Source organism: Adiantum capillus-veneris, chromosome 2 (assembly GCF_014529385.1).
Source record: "Adiantum capillus-veneris isolate H3 chromosome 2, ASM1452938v2, whole genome shotgun sequence".
Taxonomy (NCBI): Eukaryota; Viridiplantae; Streptophyta; class Polypodiopsida; order Polypodiales; family Pteridaceae; genus Adiantum; species Adiantum capillus-veneris.
The window spans coordinates 56231279-56250580 of record NC_140932.1 but is presented as its reverse complement, the minus strand read 5'-3'; the positions used below and the strand labels follow the sequence as shown (position 1 = coordinate 56250580).

At 43.9% G+C, this 19302-nt stretch overlaps 1 protein-coding gene across 1 annotated transcript; it reads left to right on the top strand.

Moving 5' to 3' along the window:
- Positions 1-3846: 3846 nt before the first annotated feature.
- On the top strand, positions 3847-5525 carry LOC147462824 (xyloglucan 6-xylosyltransferase 2-like). Its single transcript, XM_086485687.1, has one exon. The coding sequence runs from the start codon at positions 4004-4006 to the stop codon at positions 5285-5287; it is 1284 nt and encodes a 427-aa protein (XP_086341813.1). The 5' UTR covers positions 3847-4003; the 3' UTR covers positions 5288-5525.
- The last annotated feature ends 13777 nt before the right edge of the window (positions 5526-19302 follow it).

Sequence of the window (19302 nt, the reverse complement as noted above, 5' to 3'; positions counted from 1 at the left end):
TAGGTGCTCTCTCATCATGGTGGGGAGCTTGGAGAATCCCATGAGCACGAAGCTGCCGTTGCACTTCACTTTGGAGGGATGGATTGGCCATGGCTTGTTGAAGCCTAGAAACAAAATAGTTGACAAGCATCGTGGCATCATTAGTAGCTTGCTCATTAGCAAAATCAAAATTATCAACATTAATTTCACTCTCTTTACTATTGTCAGCCATTCTAACAACTTTTAGGTGTAAAATTTTTAGGTGTACTTTGGCACTTCAAGCCCTAGTTGCTACTCCTTTTACCCCTTTAGAAAAAGCACTCAAGCTACTGTACCCGTGGCTCGAATACCATTAATTGCAAGGAATAGAAGAGAGGGTCATTCAACACCAAAATAGCACCAGCTCCTGTCAAGCTTCTAATAGCTCAATAGTGGTTAAGCCGTAGGCAATCCCCGTAGGACTCCACTATTAAGACCATAGCTCTCAACGGTGATGCCCCATTAACTGCACAAAGGCAGGCGCACTGCAAGGCTGAAAAATCCTTATTCTACTTACTCACATGCAATTAATAGTACCAACCATTTATAGCTAGCTTGAGGACCTCCCTTCTTGAGCAAGAAAAGAGAAACCTTGTGCTCTGATTCCAATGTAACATTTAATGGCCTAGTAACATGTGTGTAGCGGAAAATAGCATGAACATAGTGAGCATTTCATTAGAATAGATTCCTAATGATAATAACAAGAGTGCTTGGGGTGGAGAGAGCAACAAAAAGCATAACACCTAGTTAGATAGCATGAACAATACTTCAAAAGAGAGAGAAATTAATCAATTGACAACAGTTGAGGATTGGATTTGCATGGAGCCGGTCCCCCCTCCCAAAAGCTTTGTATTATGGTTTCTCCCATCAAGAGAGACATTTTACTCTACAATTCTTTGTGTTTCTTTGATACTAGCTAGTGTAATGAAGATGGAAACTTCATGCACTAAGCAAAACACTTATCAAACACAACATCAATTCCCTCACGGTCTCAGACCCAAGACCTCACACACCTATGAAGATGGTGAGAGCTAGCGGGGTATGAGAGTAGATTGAGAGGAAGAAGGAGTATTCTTACGAGAAAGATGTACATCTCCTCACATAATCACTCATATTAGCATAGCTTAGCTTAGTAATTAGCATGGTAGAGGAGATGAGCATTCATTGAAGCTTGGCTCTTGGTTGGATTTGCATCACAAAGCCAAGAGTTGTTGGTGTAGGTCTCCCTTCTCACAAGCTTGGAGTAGGTGCAGGTAAGCTTTCCATTAAAGCTTGAGAAGGAGAGAGAGTCTTTTTTGCTTCACACATGAGATTGTGTGAGTGTGTTTGTCATAATGCCTTGCAAAAATCAGCCCCCTCTCTCTCTTGGTCGACCCCCCTTGCTAATTACTCATGCTACAGCCCTATTGGACCTCCCCAGCCTCAGCCAATGGAAATTAAGCAGCATAAGTGATAGCCTTCTGACATGTGTCCCCCTTTCCCCTTTTGTGAGAGCTTTAGGTAATTATTTAATTCAACTAAACTCTCATTGGACCCCTTTGCCTCCTGGCCAATAGGAATCAGGCAAGCCATTGGGCTGTTGAATGCTCATTGGTCCCCTTGGGAGACTGTCCAATAGTCTTCTAGAGAGCTTAATTCCTATTGGTTCTTTTATTAAGTGTTTTTAAATCGATTAAACTAGATTTACTCTAGCTTAATTCTCATTGATCCACCTCCATGGCCATCCAATAGGATTTGAGTACACCTTTGTGGGCATCTGGCCTAGGGAGCTGACATGTGTCCCTCTTTTCCCTTGTGTACAAAGGGAGCTTGTGTGTGTGTGTGTGTGTGTGTGTGTGGGTGTTTTTCTCTCATCCCCTACTTCTTGGGCTCGCCCCCTCCTATGTAGATCTTGACAAAGACTTTTGGGACGCACACAAATCATCCAATTCCCCTAATGTTTGACCTTTGGACACAACCTTTGAATTTTGGAACCTTAGCATTTTGGAAGTATTAATGGGCTGAACCTTAGGGTCTTTTTAGCCCATTGTTGCACATAGCTCTTTTGCAGATGGCCCCCCCTTTGGATCCCTATCTTCCCTCCTTTGGATCCCTACTATGGCCGGTCTGCTAGCTTAACCAATATTCTAGCTTTTTCTCCCCTAGCACTTCCCCATATTAAATGATCAGTTTAACATGAGAAAATCATTTAGGAGAAGTAGATATTGATTATTATGACAAATAAGTGAACTCTAGCGCATGTGCCCTTTGGGCAAGCCAAAAAGCCTTGGTGGTAGCCTTATGAATTTCACGTTGCACAAAACTCTCGGCGTGCAAGCATTCATGTGTCCACCCCTTTCATAGAAGGGCTTATTTCGCTGGCTAATAATATCATGCTCTTCCTCTCTAGAGAGTTTAGAGCTACGTCCCAGTTGTAGAGCATTCCAAGTGCCTGCTCTGTAAGTGAGCAAATAAGGTCCCATTGCTATTGCAAGGATTGCGTAGGAAAGGGGAGCAACAACCTAATCACAACAAATTCACATCAAAATGAATGAAGCAAGTTGCATTGGGATGTATTTTCTGTGAGTTTCCAGGCTACAGGTGGTGAAAAGGTGAGTTGATGGCATGGACAAGTAGAAAGCCCTACAAATTCTACCACTTTGTAGGGGTCACAATGCGAGGACTAAGGGTCGAGTCGCACCCAAGTCTAGCAGGGGCACATACTTCTCAGATTCGCCTTTTTTAGCAGTGATACCCGTTTCTAGTAACCCCGCAAGCATTCTACTAACCCCTTCATTTTTGAAGGAAGTACACTATCATCCCGGTAAAAGAATGCAGCATGTTTTTGTCTCATGCTGCAGCCAATGACATTTCGACCACGTCTTTGCCTTTTGATTGAAATCTGTCCATCCCACTTTCTTTCCCACATGCACGACCAGTTATCTTCATTTTCCCCACTACCCCTGCAAGCCCAACGTGCGAGTTGGCTCTAAGCACTCAAAGTGCTGCAGCCACTCTTGAGAACTACGAAGACTTCAAGCCCCTGTAACGTGATCGTGGGACGCAGCTCTTGGTTCGATGTATGAAAGCAAAATGTCTCGAGTGTCAAGAGTTGTCAAAATGGCAAATGTTTTGCTGTTGTTGACAATCACAAATAGTGCTCATTGTGCTTGGCTTGGCGCGCATCTTGTGTGAGCGCTCATCTTTGAGTTGTATCAAAATGCCACGTGCACTAAATGGTACACGTCAGCAGATGGAAAGTGACGTGGCGAGCCACATAAGCATTAAGAATTAAAAAGATTTGTATTACTTTCTAGAATTTTGTGAGGAGCTTGTCTCTCTCTAAAAAAGAACCGCATCAACTCCTATGACTGCCATTAAATAATGTGAGAATATGCAACGAAAAATAACTTTGGAAAAGAAATTGCCTTTCTTGCAATTTTTATAATCATTTAAAAAGGAAATTTAGACAAACTACCTATATCTTTGCAAAGCTTTTCAATCGGTGAGCTGGACGTTTGGCGCAACATATAGGCTAAGGGGGGCTGTTCCCACGCGGGCAAAAAAAGTTCAGAGGAGTGGGTGAAAAATATTAGTAGTTGAGATCTCAATGAACGGTCATTTAATTTTAAACATGGAGAGGAGAGCCTGCCAAGCTGGCTACCGCCAAGATGTGCCCCACCGGCCTGCCAACGTGCGCGGGAACAGCCCCGAGAAACTCTCTCTCTCTCTCTCTGTACCACACAGCGCTCTGCGCACTACAATCGTCTTTCTCGTCTCTTCTCTCTCTCTAGGCCTACGCGCACACAGAAGTTTACATACTAACGCGCATGTTTCCTCTGTGAAAAAGGGCTTCTTCATCACTGCCACTTCCTCTCCCCCCTCTCTCTCTCTCTCTCTCTCTCTCTCTCTCTATACACACACACAAACACGCAGAAAGCACGTATAGGTATCGACTGTCGACCCACTAACACTCAGACTCGTGCCTTCTCCTCCCTTTCCTGCAATGCCCCCCCTCAGCCTCCCCTCTTGCTTGAGATGCAAGCCTCCCCTGCTGCTTGCCCTCCTCTTCTCTGCTCTCCTCTCCCTCTACCTCCTCCATAGCTCCCCCTCCCTCACTCTCCCACACCTCCCCAACGATGCAACCTCCGAAAACCTCCTCATCCCGGATGATCCAAGCTTCACCCCCCACAGCATTGCGTCCAGACGGCTCGCCTCAACCCGGAAAGGCCAAGAAGACGATGAAGAAGAGCCCCCTCCCAAAGGCCCCTACTCTCTTGGCATGAAGATCTCAAATTGGGATGAGCAGCGCACCGCCTGGCTCGCCCGCAACCCGAAGTTCCCCAACTACATCAAGGGCAAACCCCGCATTATGCTTGTGACAGGGTCGCAACCGACGCCATGCGAGAATCCGGTAGGAGATCACTACCTGGTGAAGTCTATTAAGAACAAGATAGATTATTGCAGGCTTCACAACATAGAGATCTTCTACAACATGGCACATTTGGATTCGGTGATGTCGGGCTTTTGGGCCAAGCTTCCATTGCTTCGCAAGATCATGCTTTCGCACCCGGAAGTTGAGTGGATTTGGTGGATGGACAGTGATGCAATGTTCACAGACATGGTGTTTGAGCTTCCCCTTGAGAGATACAAGGACTACAATGCAGTTTTCCATGGTTGGGACGAGCTCGTCTACAACCAGAAATCATGGATTGGGCTCAATACAGGTAGCTTTCTCATAAGAAATTGTCAATGGACCTTAGATCTGCTTGACACATTGGCTCCGATGGGCCCAAAAGGTAAAGTAAGAGACGAGGCGGGTAAGGTTCTGACGCGGACACTGCAAGGGCGCCCCGAGTTCGAAGCTGATGACCAGTCTGCCATGATCTATCTGCTGGTAACACAGAGAGCAAGGTGGGGAGATAAAGTGTATTTAGAAAGCCAGTACTACCTACATGGTTATTGGGTTATCTTGGTAGACAAGTATGAAGAGATGATAGAGAAGTATCACCCCGGGCTTGGCGATGACCGATGGCCGTTCGTTACGCACTTTGTCGGGTGCAAACCCTGTGGTAAGACTAAGGGGAATGACTATGGGGCACAGAGATGTATTAAGCAAATGGAGAGAGCATTTAATTTTGCAGATGACCAGATCTTGCAAATGTATGGCTTTCAACATAAGAGATTGGGGTCGTGGAGAGTGAAGCGCATTCGCAATGAGACGGATCGCCCTCTTGATTTCCAAGACGATTTGAAGCTTTTGCGACGGTCATCTTTGCGCATTGTCTAACTGAGACTCACATATACACACAAACACACATTGATGACATTGTGGGACAGGGGATGAAGAGCGGAATTTGGGTTTATTTTGCAAGCCAGGGTGCAATGTGGAGCGAGGAATGTCCATTGGAGAAGACCAGGAGGTCAGCATGCATGTCTGTATAATCCCATATGGTACTTGTGATGAAGGTCACCAGTGGCTTCCATGTTCAAACACAGAAGAAAGTAGCATCTCAACTTCACAGCGAGCTCTTTGTCCGTTTGGCTACGAGAGAGAGAGAGAGAGAGAGAGAGAGAGAGAGAGAGAGAGAGAGATTTATTGCCATCTGTATGTTAGTATGTGGTGTCGAGTGTGAGTGTGCAGCAATTGTCTTATTAATAATGTTTGTCAACATCTTGGCTGCGGATGTGAATGTGAGCATGAGGTAGGTGACTAGTCATTCCGGAAGTTTTCATTTTCTTTGAGCGTGTCCTTGTGCGTCTGGAGTCTGGACTCTGTTTTTTCTTACCTCCCTTTCAAGGCCTTCCGCGTGTGCACTCCAACCACGCTGGCTAGCCTTTGCGATTACATATCTCGCAGAACAGTTCCTTCTACGTTACAACTTCCCCCCCTCTCTCTCTCTCTCTCTCTCTCTCTCTCTCGTATTTCAAGACTCGATTGCAAGCCCTTGTGGGTGCCTCCATGCTCACCTAGTGCTAGATGGTGGTCACACGGGACATAGTTATCATGTGCAGGGAGGCAGCCGGCATAGTAGAATTGTGCACAAGCATGCTAATTTGCACAACCATGTCGGAGAATGCTATTCGATTCAGTTGGTTTAACAGCTTGTTTTAGATTGCTAAAGCGAATCACTTTTCAGACATCTCTTCTTTCTCTTCTTAGACATCTCGTACTTTTTAGACATCTCTTCTTTCTCTCATCACTCATTCATTAATTCCTAGTGTAATAAGTCTCCAAATGGATCAAAGCAATGTCACAGCTGCTTGTGATCATGGCCATAGTATGAATGATCGAAGAACTAAGGTCGGGTTCACAGTGAGCGGAGGAAGTGGTGATCGAAAGTGTAGAGCAAATCAAACGCTTTGATTTTACTTGTCTTGTTCACATAAGGAGATGGAAGGCAATGACATGTGGTAGCCACGTTGTCATGCTGTTTCGTGGGCACGGGTTGAACGATCCAATCTGTATACATATTTGGGGTTTGCCAAACTTATCAACATAGTCAGCAATTGATATGTCGGCAAGAGGATTGAGATGTATGTTAAATGTGGGTTTAAGTGCCTAAAAATGGAGCTGTTGTCTGCAAGCCGCGTATTAATGATGTTGTCAATATGTGATTTTACAAGACAAATTTCTATTGTTTGACGTGTTCTCCATGCTTGTCCTTACGGCTTGTCAATCGGAGCTATAGTGAAGAAGTTATGTCAGTTTGAAGCTAGGGTAGTTCGCACATCCGGGTCGGATTAGGCAGTAGTTGTTGAAGGGTCAAAGTTGAAGTGAATGCATGAGGTTGAAGTGCTCGTCATGTGGAGCATGTTGGACTTTTTTTATCGCCATTTAGAGCCTTGGTTGCCAAGATAGTCCTTTGAAGTTTCGTTGGGGATTGATTTTGTACTAGTTTGGTCGTTTCAATCAGTGTCATCTAGCAGTTTTATGCTTCAACCAAGTACTCAAATACGGTGCACTTCAAAGGGCACCAAGTGCTCAAGAAGAATTTTGTTCGAAATGTCAACTGTTTCAGTGCATTGATTGTTGGATATGTTGGTGGACTTGTGATTGGCACTATCTGGTCGAGTTTTATGCGTAAAGCAATGTTTGGCAATTCCCAATATGGTTGTGGCGAAGAAGCTCTTGATTTTAATCAGAAGCAAAGGGAAAAGGCTTCCACAAAATACAATCACGTATACTTGCATCTTGAAGCCATGTGGCACTATCTAAAACACCGACATAAGTACCAGAATTCTCGATGATATTCTCAATCAAGGGCTACTGAAGTTTTGGATACTGTCACATGCCTTCAAGAATTGCACAAAGCCTAATGGTGCCCTTGTTCGGCTCTCACGTTGGCGTATTTTGTGTAGCTCTTATCGACCCGCTTGCCACATCATCAAGCGGCTTGTCATGCCGCTGTGACAAGCAAAGGAAAAAAATCTAAGCTAAAAACAAAGGGTGGAAGGAGTTTTTTCGAGGGGCATGATAAATGGTTACAAGGGGACATCATCAACAGGTAAAGAAAGGAAGGACGTTAGAGAATGAGGCAAGCATGAATGAAGATGGGTAAGCAAGGCCGGGGAAGCAAGCCGTGAGCAAGAGAAGATGGGTGCATAAACAAAGGAAAGGAAGTGAGGGAAAGGGCAGGACGAAGGAGATTCAAAGATTGAAGTAAGATCACCATCGAAATTTGGTACAAAAGGTCATATAGCAGATTTTGACTCTATCAAAAGGGTACTTGAATTAAATAAGCTCTTGGAGATGGCTATAATCGTGGACTTCAAGCAGTAAAAAGGGGATGTGTTTGTAAGATAGAGCACATGCAGAAATCCACTAAGTAGAGGGCAAAAAGCGAAACTTTTGGGAAATGATGAGCAAGGGAGCTATACAAGGGGGTGTTTGCTTGGCGATACACACTGCTTCCAAGGGGTGTTGGGGATGCTTCCAAGGGGTTGGGGATTTTCTATTATGGGTTTGCAAAACAACAGGCATATCAACAACGGCGTATGCAACCAATTTGTTACAGGGTTTCAGATACCCATTTATTGGAAGCATCTTCTGATTTCCAGCATCAATTAAGTGTTGATAATTGGTTTTAATTTAATGTTCACTATTATTAGTGTTCTGAGTCATGATTTTCTTCTGGGCTGGCTCTGTACTCAACCCTATATCTTCTCACTAACACTAAATCGGCCCTAACTACACTCGTTCCCTTGGGTTGCACCTAGGCTGCCTATCTATCTACATCCAGAAGCCCGACCGTTTCTCGGTCGACTTGGGAGAGATGCGTACTCCAACATATTTTGGTTAAACCCAATGTGATTCTCATCGGGGTAGACAAAACCAACCATGTCGACAAGCCAAGAGAAAGAGATGCAATAGATTATGGGGCTAATGGTTGCTATTTGCAACAATAGTATACAAGTCAAGTGTAGAATATGAATCAAAATTTGGGTACCAATTTGAAAATTGAGAACCGAGAATTGTAGCAATCTGCAAAAAGTGAATTGGGTGGATTTCAAGGACAGGATAACATAGAAAATTTTCAAGTATCGGAGCGAGCAATGAAAAATAGGAAATTTGTAGTGTCACATAACTGCAAATAAGAGATGCCGCTATAATTAGCACTTGAAAATGCCAAACACTCAGTTTTTGATCGGCAGGGAATTTTTGATGGTTATAATCCAATAGGATACTATGACAAGGAGTTGGAGCTACATGGGGTGCCGGACGAGAACAAGATTCTAAAATTCGACAGGTTTGTGATTCCTAATTTCATTGAGCGAGTTCAGGGGCTTCAATAACAATGTCAGGACAACGGCAAGGCCTGACTAGACAAGGGCAGGGCCGGGCTAGGTAGTGTGAAAAGGGAGTCCAACTAGGGCAAAGGGCTAGGAGCCATGCTATATAGTGGGTGGTTGGGAGGTGGAATCTTAGGTTCTAGTTTCCCTTGTCTAACATTGGTATCAAGAGCAAGGTTTCTAATTTTGCGGAGGCACATCAGTGGTGTTGGCCGCCCACAGTGGGGTGGTACCCCCCCTCCCTCTTGTGAAGCTTCGGGCGAAGTAGGAAATCCGATAGAGCCAAGCAAGGGCAAGGCTGGAAAATATAAAGGCAAGGTGCTATTTTCTGTTGCGTATCTTGCATATTCTTGTTTCGTACCTTCATTCAAGTCATCGACAAGTTATCCAAAATGCACCAACCAAGTGCAATACGCGTGCTCAAGGCAAACACACCTACAATATTGCATTGTTTTCTTGAAAGCCAGAGCAAGAGTACATTCTCAGCGGCAATTGGAGCACGAACGAAATTAGCAAGGCTAACTACCGGTATCAACGGGATTCTTTATCGGTATTTACCAGTTGCGGTACATCATGTATTTTTTCTTGCTATTTCCTTGCACTGCACTGCGTCGCCATGGATTCAGATATCAATATGACTTTTGATTTTGAGCAAAATACACTTGATCTTGCCCATGATGGCTCGCAATCGGATGCTCTCACAAAGAGTGCCCGTGACGCTGCGGCAGGTGATGACACCTATGAATTGCTCGACATTCAAGAATTTTGTGCACTTCAAACACGCATATCAGTCATGGAAGAAAATTTTAAATCTTTAAATGAAAATGTCACTAAATTATCCACGTTAGTGATCCAATTAATGCAACAGCAGTCCAAGGGTCCTGTTGAGAAAGCACATGCATGAGCACGTTGCTACATAGGGGCAAGGCCCTTCTAATCAAGGACAAGGTCCAACTACTGATACTTTGCACACTCTCACTGCAAAAGAGGTGGATGAGTTGTTGAAAAACACCAAACCACCGACTTTTAAGGGAGAAGCCCGAGACCGCAATAAGGATGCAGTGAATATCTTTCTCAGCGTGGGATGGAATTCACGCCTTACGGCGTACTCCAGACGTAGTTAGAGCACTGCAAACGAGCTTAACTCTGGAAGACAAGGTCTATAAATGGTGGATGTCTCTCAAGGAGAAGAATATCATACCACAGAGTTGGGCAGCTTTTGAAGCTATGTTTCGTAAAGAATTTTTCCCTACAAATGAGGCAGATCGGAATTGGACGGCTTGGGACACGTGTTCCATGCGTCAATATCCATCATTACTTGAATATATATCTCACTTTCGGGATGTTATCCTCAAGTTGGAAAGCTTAGATAACTTTTAGCAAGTACGGGGATTTATACGTGGTCTGACACCAGAACATAAGAAGCACATCAAGACCCAAGACCCTAAAACACTGGAGGAAGCCATAGTGAAAGCACATATTTGATGATCCAGATGAAAAGAAATCACATAAATACTCACGTGCCTGCTAATACACATGGTAATACACGCACACAGTATGGGCACAATAAAAGGAAATTTATAGTAGCCAATTCAGAAGCATCTAAAAAACCCAAGGGGTCCAAAGGTCCTCTCTCTCCTGAAGACTTTGATAAAGATAAGAAAGAGAAATTATGGTTTTAATGTTTAGGAAGCGGTCATGGCAAAAAGGATTATCCCAAGGGGAAATCTACTGCTCATGGCAAGGAGAAAGCAGTGCACACGGTGCAATTGCTGCCTCTTGATCTTCCTCACGATTCTCTACAGTGGAAGTAACACACACCGAAGTGGTGCATGAATGCTGCCTCACAGCTTCCATGTGGCAACAGACCTTCGGACCACATGAGTTAGTACGTATGCAGGGATCTCTGCAAGGGCACAAGGTGCGCATCTTGGTAGATGACGGTGCTACTCACAATTTCATCAATTACGAATTGGTGAAAAAACTCAAATTGCCTCAAACTCCGAGTATCCACTGCTACAAGGTAGCAATGATGAATGGACATGATGCTGAAATCTGGGATACTCAAGTGCGAGCTGTTCCGTTGGAAGTACAAGGTTACTCTACATCCTTGGATTTTCAGGTTATGAACATGGAAAGGGCAGACGTGGTCCTTGGTAGGGAATGGTTGCATAACCTAGGACCATCACTGAAGCGTAGCTATGAGCACAACTTGATGTTCAAATCCCATGGCGTACATGTGTTGTTGTTAGGAGAGAAGGATGTACCTTCTTCACCATTGATATGTACCGTTGAGCTTATGCAGCTCGTTTCTGATAATGAAATAGATTAGGTTTTCTTGTGTTACTCATTGTCTCATTTTCTCTTTGACATTGAATCTGTCGAACCTTCCTCAACGCCGCATGCTTCTCTCTCATCTCTTCCACCAATGGCTACTTCCAAACAAGCAAACGTTGCTAGTGAGTTACAAAAATTATTAAAGGAATTTCAAAATGTTTTTCCTAATGATTTACCGCCAGGATTACCGCCGACATGATCAGTGCAACATAGCATCGATGTGGTTGCAGGCACTAAACTTGTCAGTAAACCGCCCTACCATATGAGTTACTATGAAGCTGCTGAGGTGAAACGTCAGCTTGTTGACTACCTTAGCAGAGGGTTTATACAACCCAGTTCTTCACCATGGGCTTCTCCTATCCTATTAGTGAAGAAAAAAGACGACAGTATGCGCATGTGCGTAGACTACCGTGGCTTAAATGCGGTTACGGTTAAGAACAAGTACCCATTGCCACGAGTGGATGAGTTGTTCGACAAACTCACTCATGCTCGTATTTTTACAAAAATAGACTTGCCATTAGGTTATCACCAAGTTCGTATTCAACTTACTGATATACCCAAAACTGCATTTCGAACAAGGTTTGGACACTACGAGTTCTTGGTGATGCCCTTTGGGTTAACCAATGCGTCCGCACATTCATGACACTTATGGATAGTGTATTGAAGCCGTACTTGGGCAAATTTGTCATTGTTTCTCGATGACATTCTAATCTACAGTGCTTCCGAAGAAGAACACTTACAACATCTGAGGCAGGTGTTCGAATTGTTACAAAGAAATAAATTATATGCCAAGGAATTTAAGTGTGATTTTCTGAAAGAATAAATTCACTATCTGGGGAATGTTATTTCAGCTAATGGGCTATATATGGATCAATCCAAAGTGGACACAATCCGGCAGTGGCCTTCTCCTAAAAATCTGGAAGAGTTACTGATTTTTTAAGGATTTGTAGGTTTTTACCGAAGGTTCGTTAAAAACTATGCTAATATTGTTGTTCCCATGACGGATCAACTGAAACGCAAAGGCAAAGCTTTTGAGTGGGGACCCACTCAACATCACAGTTTCGATACGCTCAAGGATGCATTAGCTACAGCTCCCATACTAGCTATTGTAGATCCTTTGAAAGCATTCGTTTTGGAAAAGGATGCCAATGATCGTGCTATGGAGCAGTCTTGTTACAAGACGGACGACCAATTGCATTTGAAAGCAAGAAGCTTGATACAGCTCAGCAGAACTACTCTGCTTATGAGCGTGAACTCTATGCAATAATGTCTGCCTTAAAAGCATGGCGGCATTATTTGTATGGTGCTCAGTTTGAGATTGTGTTTGACCACGAAAGCATCAACTGGTTTACACAACAAATGGATTTCAAGGGTCGGAAAGTTAGGTGGACCGAGATTCTTCAGGAATATGATGCCAAGCTCCGGTATCGTAAAGGACGATACAATGTGGTGGCTAACGCTGTCGTGTCGCTCCGTTCCCATGACAAGAAAATGAGCAAAGGAATGCCAATGAAGAGTATTCGAATCCTACATGATTAATCAGCTGGTTATAAGGGCTTGCTAACAAGCCATTTTGTAAGTTGAAAGTGTGTCAGATATGGCTCTAAGGACCAAAAGAAGTCTTGGTAATGCTAAACAGTGAGTATGATTGAAGTGTTCATAGCTAGGATTTGATTAATCAGAATCGAAGTACTTCAAGGGCTCTACGTGCCTGTCTTTACTGCTCGTCAATCGGAGCTACGGATTAGAAGTTATGACAGTTTTAATTTCAGTCAGCCGTACAAGATTGGGCAAGTGCAGCTGAGGGGGCAAAACTGGAATGAATGCATCAGGCTGAAGTGCTCAATTTTTGGAGCGAGTCGGTCTTTTCAGATCGGTGATCGGGATTTTGGGTGGCAAGATATGGCCAATTTAAGTATCGTTGGGGGCCTGGGTTCGAACCGCCCTGGTCGCCCTGATCAGTCACATTCATCTGGCTTAATGCAGTGCGGTGCCCGATGTGTATGCCAAATGTGGGCAGATGTGGAAGCATTTTTTATCATATGCCTAGCTTTTACCTAGCCATGGTGCCATTCAACACACTAGAGTGGGCAGTAGAATTCACGGTGATATTGCTTATCAGTGGATGTGGAAAATGATATCAAGGAGGCAATGCCTTAACCGATATTTATGCCAAATGTGATTCCCTTACAATGACTATGGCCGCTAATGAAGAAGCGTGGCAAAGCCTTGGCCGATATGAATGCCAAATGTGGTGCTGTTACGAAAGCACAAAAGGTTCTTGTTGAGTTCTTTGTAAAAAAATGTCGCCTTGGTCGGTATGTATACAAATGTGATGCCCTTAGTAAGTGGCCGCCCATTGTAAATGGGTACCCTAACTGAAAAGGGGGGGAAGCCAATTGAAGGAAAAAGAAAAGACTCTCCATGGCGTTCAAACAGCGCGCAAAGGGCGTAGGAAGAGAAGGAAGGCTCGTGCTGGGGGCTATGATGCTCGGATGAGCCCGCTGCAGAGACGAAAAATGATTAGAGCGCCGGGCGCAAGAAAATTTGGTGCTATTTTTGCCGCAAACGGCTTTGTTCGATTTCGGCCTGCCACGTCATTAAGAGGTCAATCCCATTAGCGATATCACTAATGGGATGGCCTAGAATAGAAGGTTTTTTCGCCATGCAATATATAAAAATAATGTCGTGTGATATTGGGTTCTCCTCATCTTGAGAAAGGGTTTCTTCACTGCATCATCTCATTGAACTCTCTCTTCAGGAGAAGAGTCAAAAGCACCTAAGCTCCCATTAAAAACTCCTAAGCTCTCATTAATCGCGTGGAAGATATCTCGAAGCCATAAGCCAAGCTCTCTAAATCAAGCCTAATCTCTCTAATCCTTGATCCAAAGCCTAATCTAGTTCTCATAAGCGAAGCTTGATTTCTAATCTCTCGAGCCAAGCCCAAGCGAAGTAATCATAATCTTCTTGAGCTCTAATCCTCAATCATAAGCCAAGCTTGAACTCTCATCTCGCTTAAGCCCAACTTTGATTCCGAACATCATAAGCCAATTTCATAAACCAAGCCTAAGCTCTCATAACCAGGAGCTAATCTTATTATCCTTAAGCTAAGCCGAGCTTCTAAGCCATCATTAGCCATTCGAATCGGGAAGCGGAAGCCAAATTAGACGGCCATTGGAAGAAGAAACTCCTTTGTCTTAGCAGGAAAAAGCAGAAGGCAGGACAAATCAGGTCTTTGTTAAATTCTTGATTAGCACCTGGATTAAGCCAGGTTTCATCTTGTGAGGAGCATTAAGCCTCCATTAACGATTGATTAATGATGACTACTGTTGATTAGCTGGAATTAAGAGAACCGTTTGTTTTGAGCTCTGTCTTGTTAATTGTTCCTGCTGCATCTCTTTTCCCCACACCTCTCACAGCCAAGGGCCCGATGCCTTCCTGGCTCACCTTTCGCACATTTATCCCCTGACATTCTTGGTGAACGCGACGCGAAACGAGCCGGGGTGGGAGGTCAGGATGGAGATTCTAGTAGAATTGAAGCACTTTATTGAAGATTACAACTTCAATAGATTTGATAAAAATCTAGCAGCAGCAGATGTATCAAAGATGTTGGGCATAGTTCAAAGATGTTTGCGAGAAGTAAAAGCTATGAAGATGAAAGAATAGATTGATGCTGCAATGGAGATGGAACTTGATGCCGTGCATGAGCAGTATGGAATTTTTCAAGGACATGATCCAGATGGACTCCTTGCATGTTGTAAAGCGGAGATGAAGAGCCGAGGAATTCAGCAGATCAGATGATTTTAACCTTTGAAGAAGTGGTAACCTCTGAGTTTAAAGATAAGGTCCGAGAACTGACAGAGACATACCCCACACAGTGGGACTATTTTGCAGACGGTTTTGTTCATGAAAGCTCAAAAATTATCGAGTTAACAATGAAGGAGATTAATGAACACAGCCAAATTGTTTTCTATAAAGAAGAAGGGGATCATATGCAGTTCCTTAATTATGATCAATTTTGGGACCATATTTCTGCAAGAAGTCAAGCCAAAGCAAATACAGCTTTGGAAGTAGCAGATTCAATGACAAAGGACCATATTTTGAGCAACCAAGCAAAGGTACATAATGAATGTACTGTTGAAACACAAATGTATGATTTTTTTTCGAAGATTTCTTGCATGGAAGTTACCTCGAATAATGGTTCTAGTGAAGAGCTAGACTGTACAGCAAAAAACTTTCAAGCTACCGACCTTGGCATGGGATGCTCTCAACAAGTTTATCAAGAAGATGAGCCACTACAAGCTTCTAATGGTTCTATCGGCATTATAGCTCAACAGGGTAGAAGAGTTATTACAGATGATTGCAGAAACAAATCTATTATACATGCAATAGCTGATGAAGTGGGCGAGACTGTGAACCTCACATTGGATGTACCTGATAATGCCAATGAACCTATGGTTGCTTATAGCAATATGTTTGCCGGTTCTATTATTGTAGAAGCAGATTCCATAATTGATGGGTTTTTGGCCCAATCTGAAGGAGAAGGTTATAGCAGTATAAGAGAGCTTTGTGATGCATGTACCCCTTCAGAAGGGGTGCCTAATGAACCTTTTCAAATTTATAATGGCTTGCTAAGTAGCATGGATGCAGAGGACGATATTGAAGATTGCCTACATCATGCCGATTGTGAACAAGATTGTTAACCCTCACGGCTCACGGACACTCTATCACCTACGAGACGGACGTTGTAACCTACGGTGGACATTGTATTATTCATTTGGTAGAGTCAGGTACCGGGCTTGTCGGTCCAATAGGAAAAGGGTAAGAGTGATCGCCGATGAGGCGCACTCTAACTGGAACATTCAAGGGGTTAGTTGGCTAAGCATGGGTGCCCAAGTGTGAATGGGGCGAGCTCATATAAAAGTCAACTAAACCTAAAATTCACTCATTCTCTCATTTGTGCAATTGAAGAGTGCTCTTGCTCCATCTCCATCTTCTTCTTCTTCATCTCCTTGTGTGTGTGTGTGTGTGTGTGTGTGTGTGTGTGTGTGTGTGTGTGTGTGAGTGAGTGAGAGAGGGAGTGTGTGTGCGATCAAGCATTACGAAGGCACGACGGCGGCGAAGCGGTTGAGCGCGACGAAGCGGCGGCTCCTTCTTCTTCACGGCGAGGAATCATCCACGAAGCAAACGTAGAGCGGTGAGTGACACACCATCACCTTCTTTGAGATTACTAGTTTAGGCTTGTTGTGTGCTTGGAGCCATTTGTGGCTCGTACACGGTGTATCGGCAAGTTCCTTGCATTGACACGTGCGACATACGCGCACATTTTTGGCGCCGTTGCCGGGGAATGCTGTGCATTAAGCTCGAGTAGCACTCTGTGCTTCTCCGTGGTGCAATTTCTATTGTAGGAAAGGTAAGAAGGAGTGTGTGTGTGTGTGTGTTGAGAAGAGGATTTGGTGTTATACTATGTGTTTTTTTTATTAATGGAGTTTTCAAAAGTACTTTGTTTATTCTCTCTGTATTAAGGTAGTTAGTTTTCTTTGTTAATAGAGATTTCAAAGGTTCTGTGTTTATTCTCTGTGTATTAAGGTAGTTAGTTTTCTGTGTACAGTAAGTAGGAAGTAGATTAGTGAGAGTTAATAGAGTGTGTTAGTGTGTAAGAGTAAGTATATTAGTTAGAAGTAGGTAGATAGAGTGTGTGTGTGCTCTCGCACAGGCCGCAACGACTTTATCCTTAAAATAAAAAATAAAAAAAATTTAAAGGTAGGACCGGGATCGGGAATATCTCCCAGACCCAAGCCCAAGCTCACGCTCAGGCCTAGGCCTCAGTTGCCTTTTTAAAAAAACGAATTTTAGCTTCACACGTAGCTAAAAATTGATTTTTTGAGGACCAACGGAACGTCAAATGCCCGAAAATTGTGCTGTAAAGCACACAGTGACCCTCTAAGTGATACGCTCGTTTCGAGCTATCACACACTTTAATAAAAAAAATAAAACATTAAAAAACATCAAAAACAAGAAAAAATCAAGTAGAAAACGGGGTGCAAAACACCCACAAAACAAAGCAAGTAACCTTTGAGGGTACTTGCCGACACTTGTAGGGCACCCAAAGCACATGTATCTACGCTCTGGTCGTGTGCTAGAGTCCGAACAACTAGCTAGTGCTTCGATTTACGGGGGTACTCACTATCCTTCCACGCTAGGGTCTACGCCCTCGGCGGGGACCCAAGGTAGTGCAACCCAAGACCCAAATATAGCGGCTAGCAACTCTTCCTCTGACTACGATATTATGGAAGAGCATCTTACACAAAGCCCCGGAGGAACAAATGAAACCGTGCCTAGCTGAGCCCAACAACCTGGAACTAGTGTTTTTAGCCGTTTGATGGAAACTTTTAGTAGAGCTACGCGCTCTGAACCTACGGCTAGTGAAGTAAACGAAGGGGGTGGGGAAGTAGAATCACCATTCACATCTCCTGTAGACCCCACACTCCCTTAGAGTGTCCACGTGGACATTCTACCTACCTCATTTAATGAGGGCCCTACCGAGCTACCACCTTCCAAAGTCGCCTCTAAGGTAGCGGTGACTAAAAGTCAAAACACGGGAAGCAACATTGCATCCACCTCACGGCAACCTCTAGTACACCAAGTTTGGACGGGGTATTTCTCAATGAAAATTGGGAATATGACCTACACACGGAGAGTTTGACCGACCTATACATGGGCTACACATACCATGTGGGTTGGTTAGAAGTTGTACAATCCACATCTAGTGCCACTAGTCTAGAGGAACAACAACACATGATCTGCAATGTCATCCATAGGATTATCCAATCCGAGAGGCAAAATCGAGGAATAAACATACCTTCGACGGGTCCTATGCGATTTTTAGACACGGGCAAAGGGAAACAACCCACTCTATCACAAATGGAGACTCCCCCAGTGAGTCCCATCGATCCCCCATATGTTGTTTTGCCAGGGGTCTCAATGCAATCTGAGCCCACAAGTGATAGCTTTACTTTTCCAAGTCTAGCTCATCTTTCCCCGGATGACACCACGGATACCATGCCTACCCCAATGATGGGCATGCCAAGAAACACACCATGGACCTCGTTGTTAGTAAAGCACCACTACATGGTAGCTCAATGCCTGCAATAGTACCTACAAGTGCGTACCAATCGTATGCACCTATGGGTCATCACACTCATGTAGTCCCTACCCCTCCCATTGTTTCAACTACCTATGCTCCACAACCACAATACACAAGTTCTTATTTCCATGGGACTATTCCAGCTAGCATTAGCGTGTCACATCCGACGTCTGATATGCCTAGGGCCACTCATATGAACTATGGACCACCACATGGCACAACATCGTACCCAACGTGGAACCCAAGGGCTTCCTATGCGCCAAGCCCAATGCCAATACCTACACCACATGTAGTCTCTGGAGCACCTTCACCCACGGTGCCTGCTCACTTAGGTGACTTGGCAACATTTGCTCAAGCTATTGGTCGATCTATTGCTGAGAATATGCGTAACACGCCTGATAGAGAGCCTAGAAGTAAGGTAGTACAAATAGCCAAGCTCACACAAAAATTTAGTGGAGACGGGGATGTGAGAAAGAATATCGAAGTGTTTGAACAAATATGTGATTCTCTAGGAGAACACAATGACCTACATAAGAGCAATGCTTTAAGCCTAACATTAAGTGGAAAGGCTGGGGATTGGTATAGAACCCTAAGGGTGGAAGAAAAAACGATTTACCCTACTCTTAGGAGACTGTTCTTAAAAGAATACATACGAGAGGGAGTGCTTTGGGGTGTAGCCTCTCACCTCCAGAAAGCCCAACGAGAGGAAGGAGAGTCAGTGAGAGACTTTATAAGTCGCTTGAAGCATTTAAATTATCGTTGTAATCCAAATGAGCGCTTCAACAATAACCAAATGCTTGATAGATTCATTAGGGGATTACGACATGAAGATATCTACAATGGCCTAGTCATTAGAGGTATCACCACTTGGGAAGAAGTCACCACCAATGCGATCTAATTGGAGGATAATCAAGGAGAAAGAGTGTTTGTTGAGTCTAAATCTATTAGCTCACAAGCATCGGGGCATCAGCCAATGACCCTAAAGCCTATTGCTAAGGAGCCAAAGATATGTGAGATGACTTTAGCAG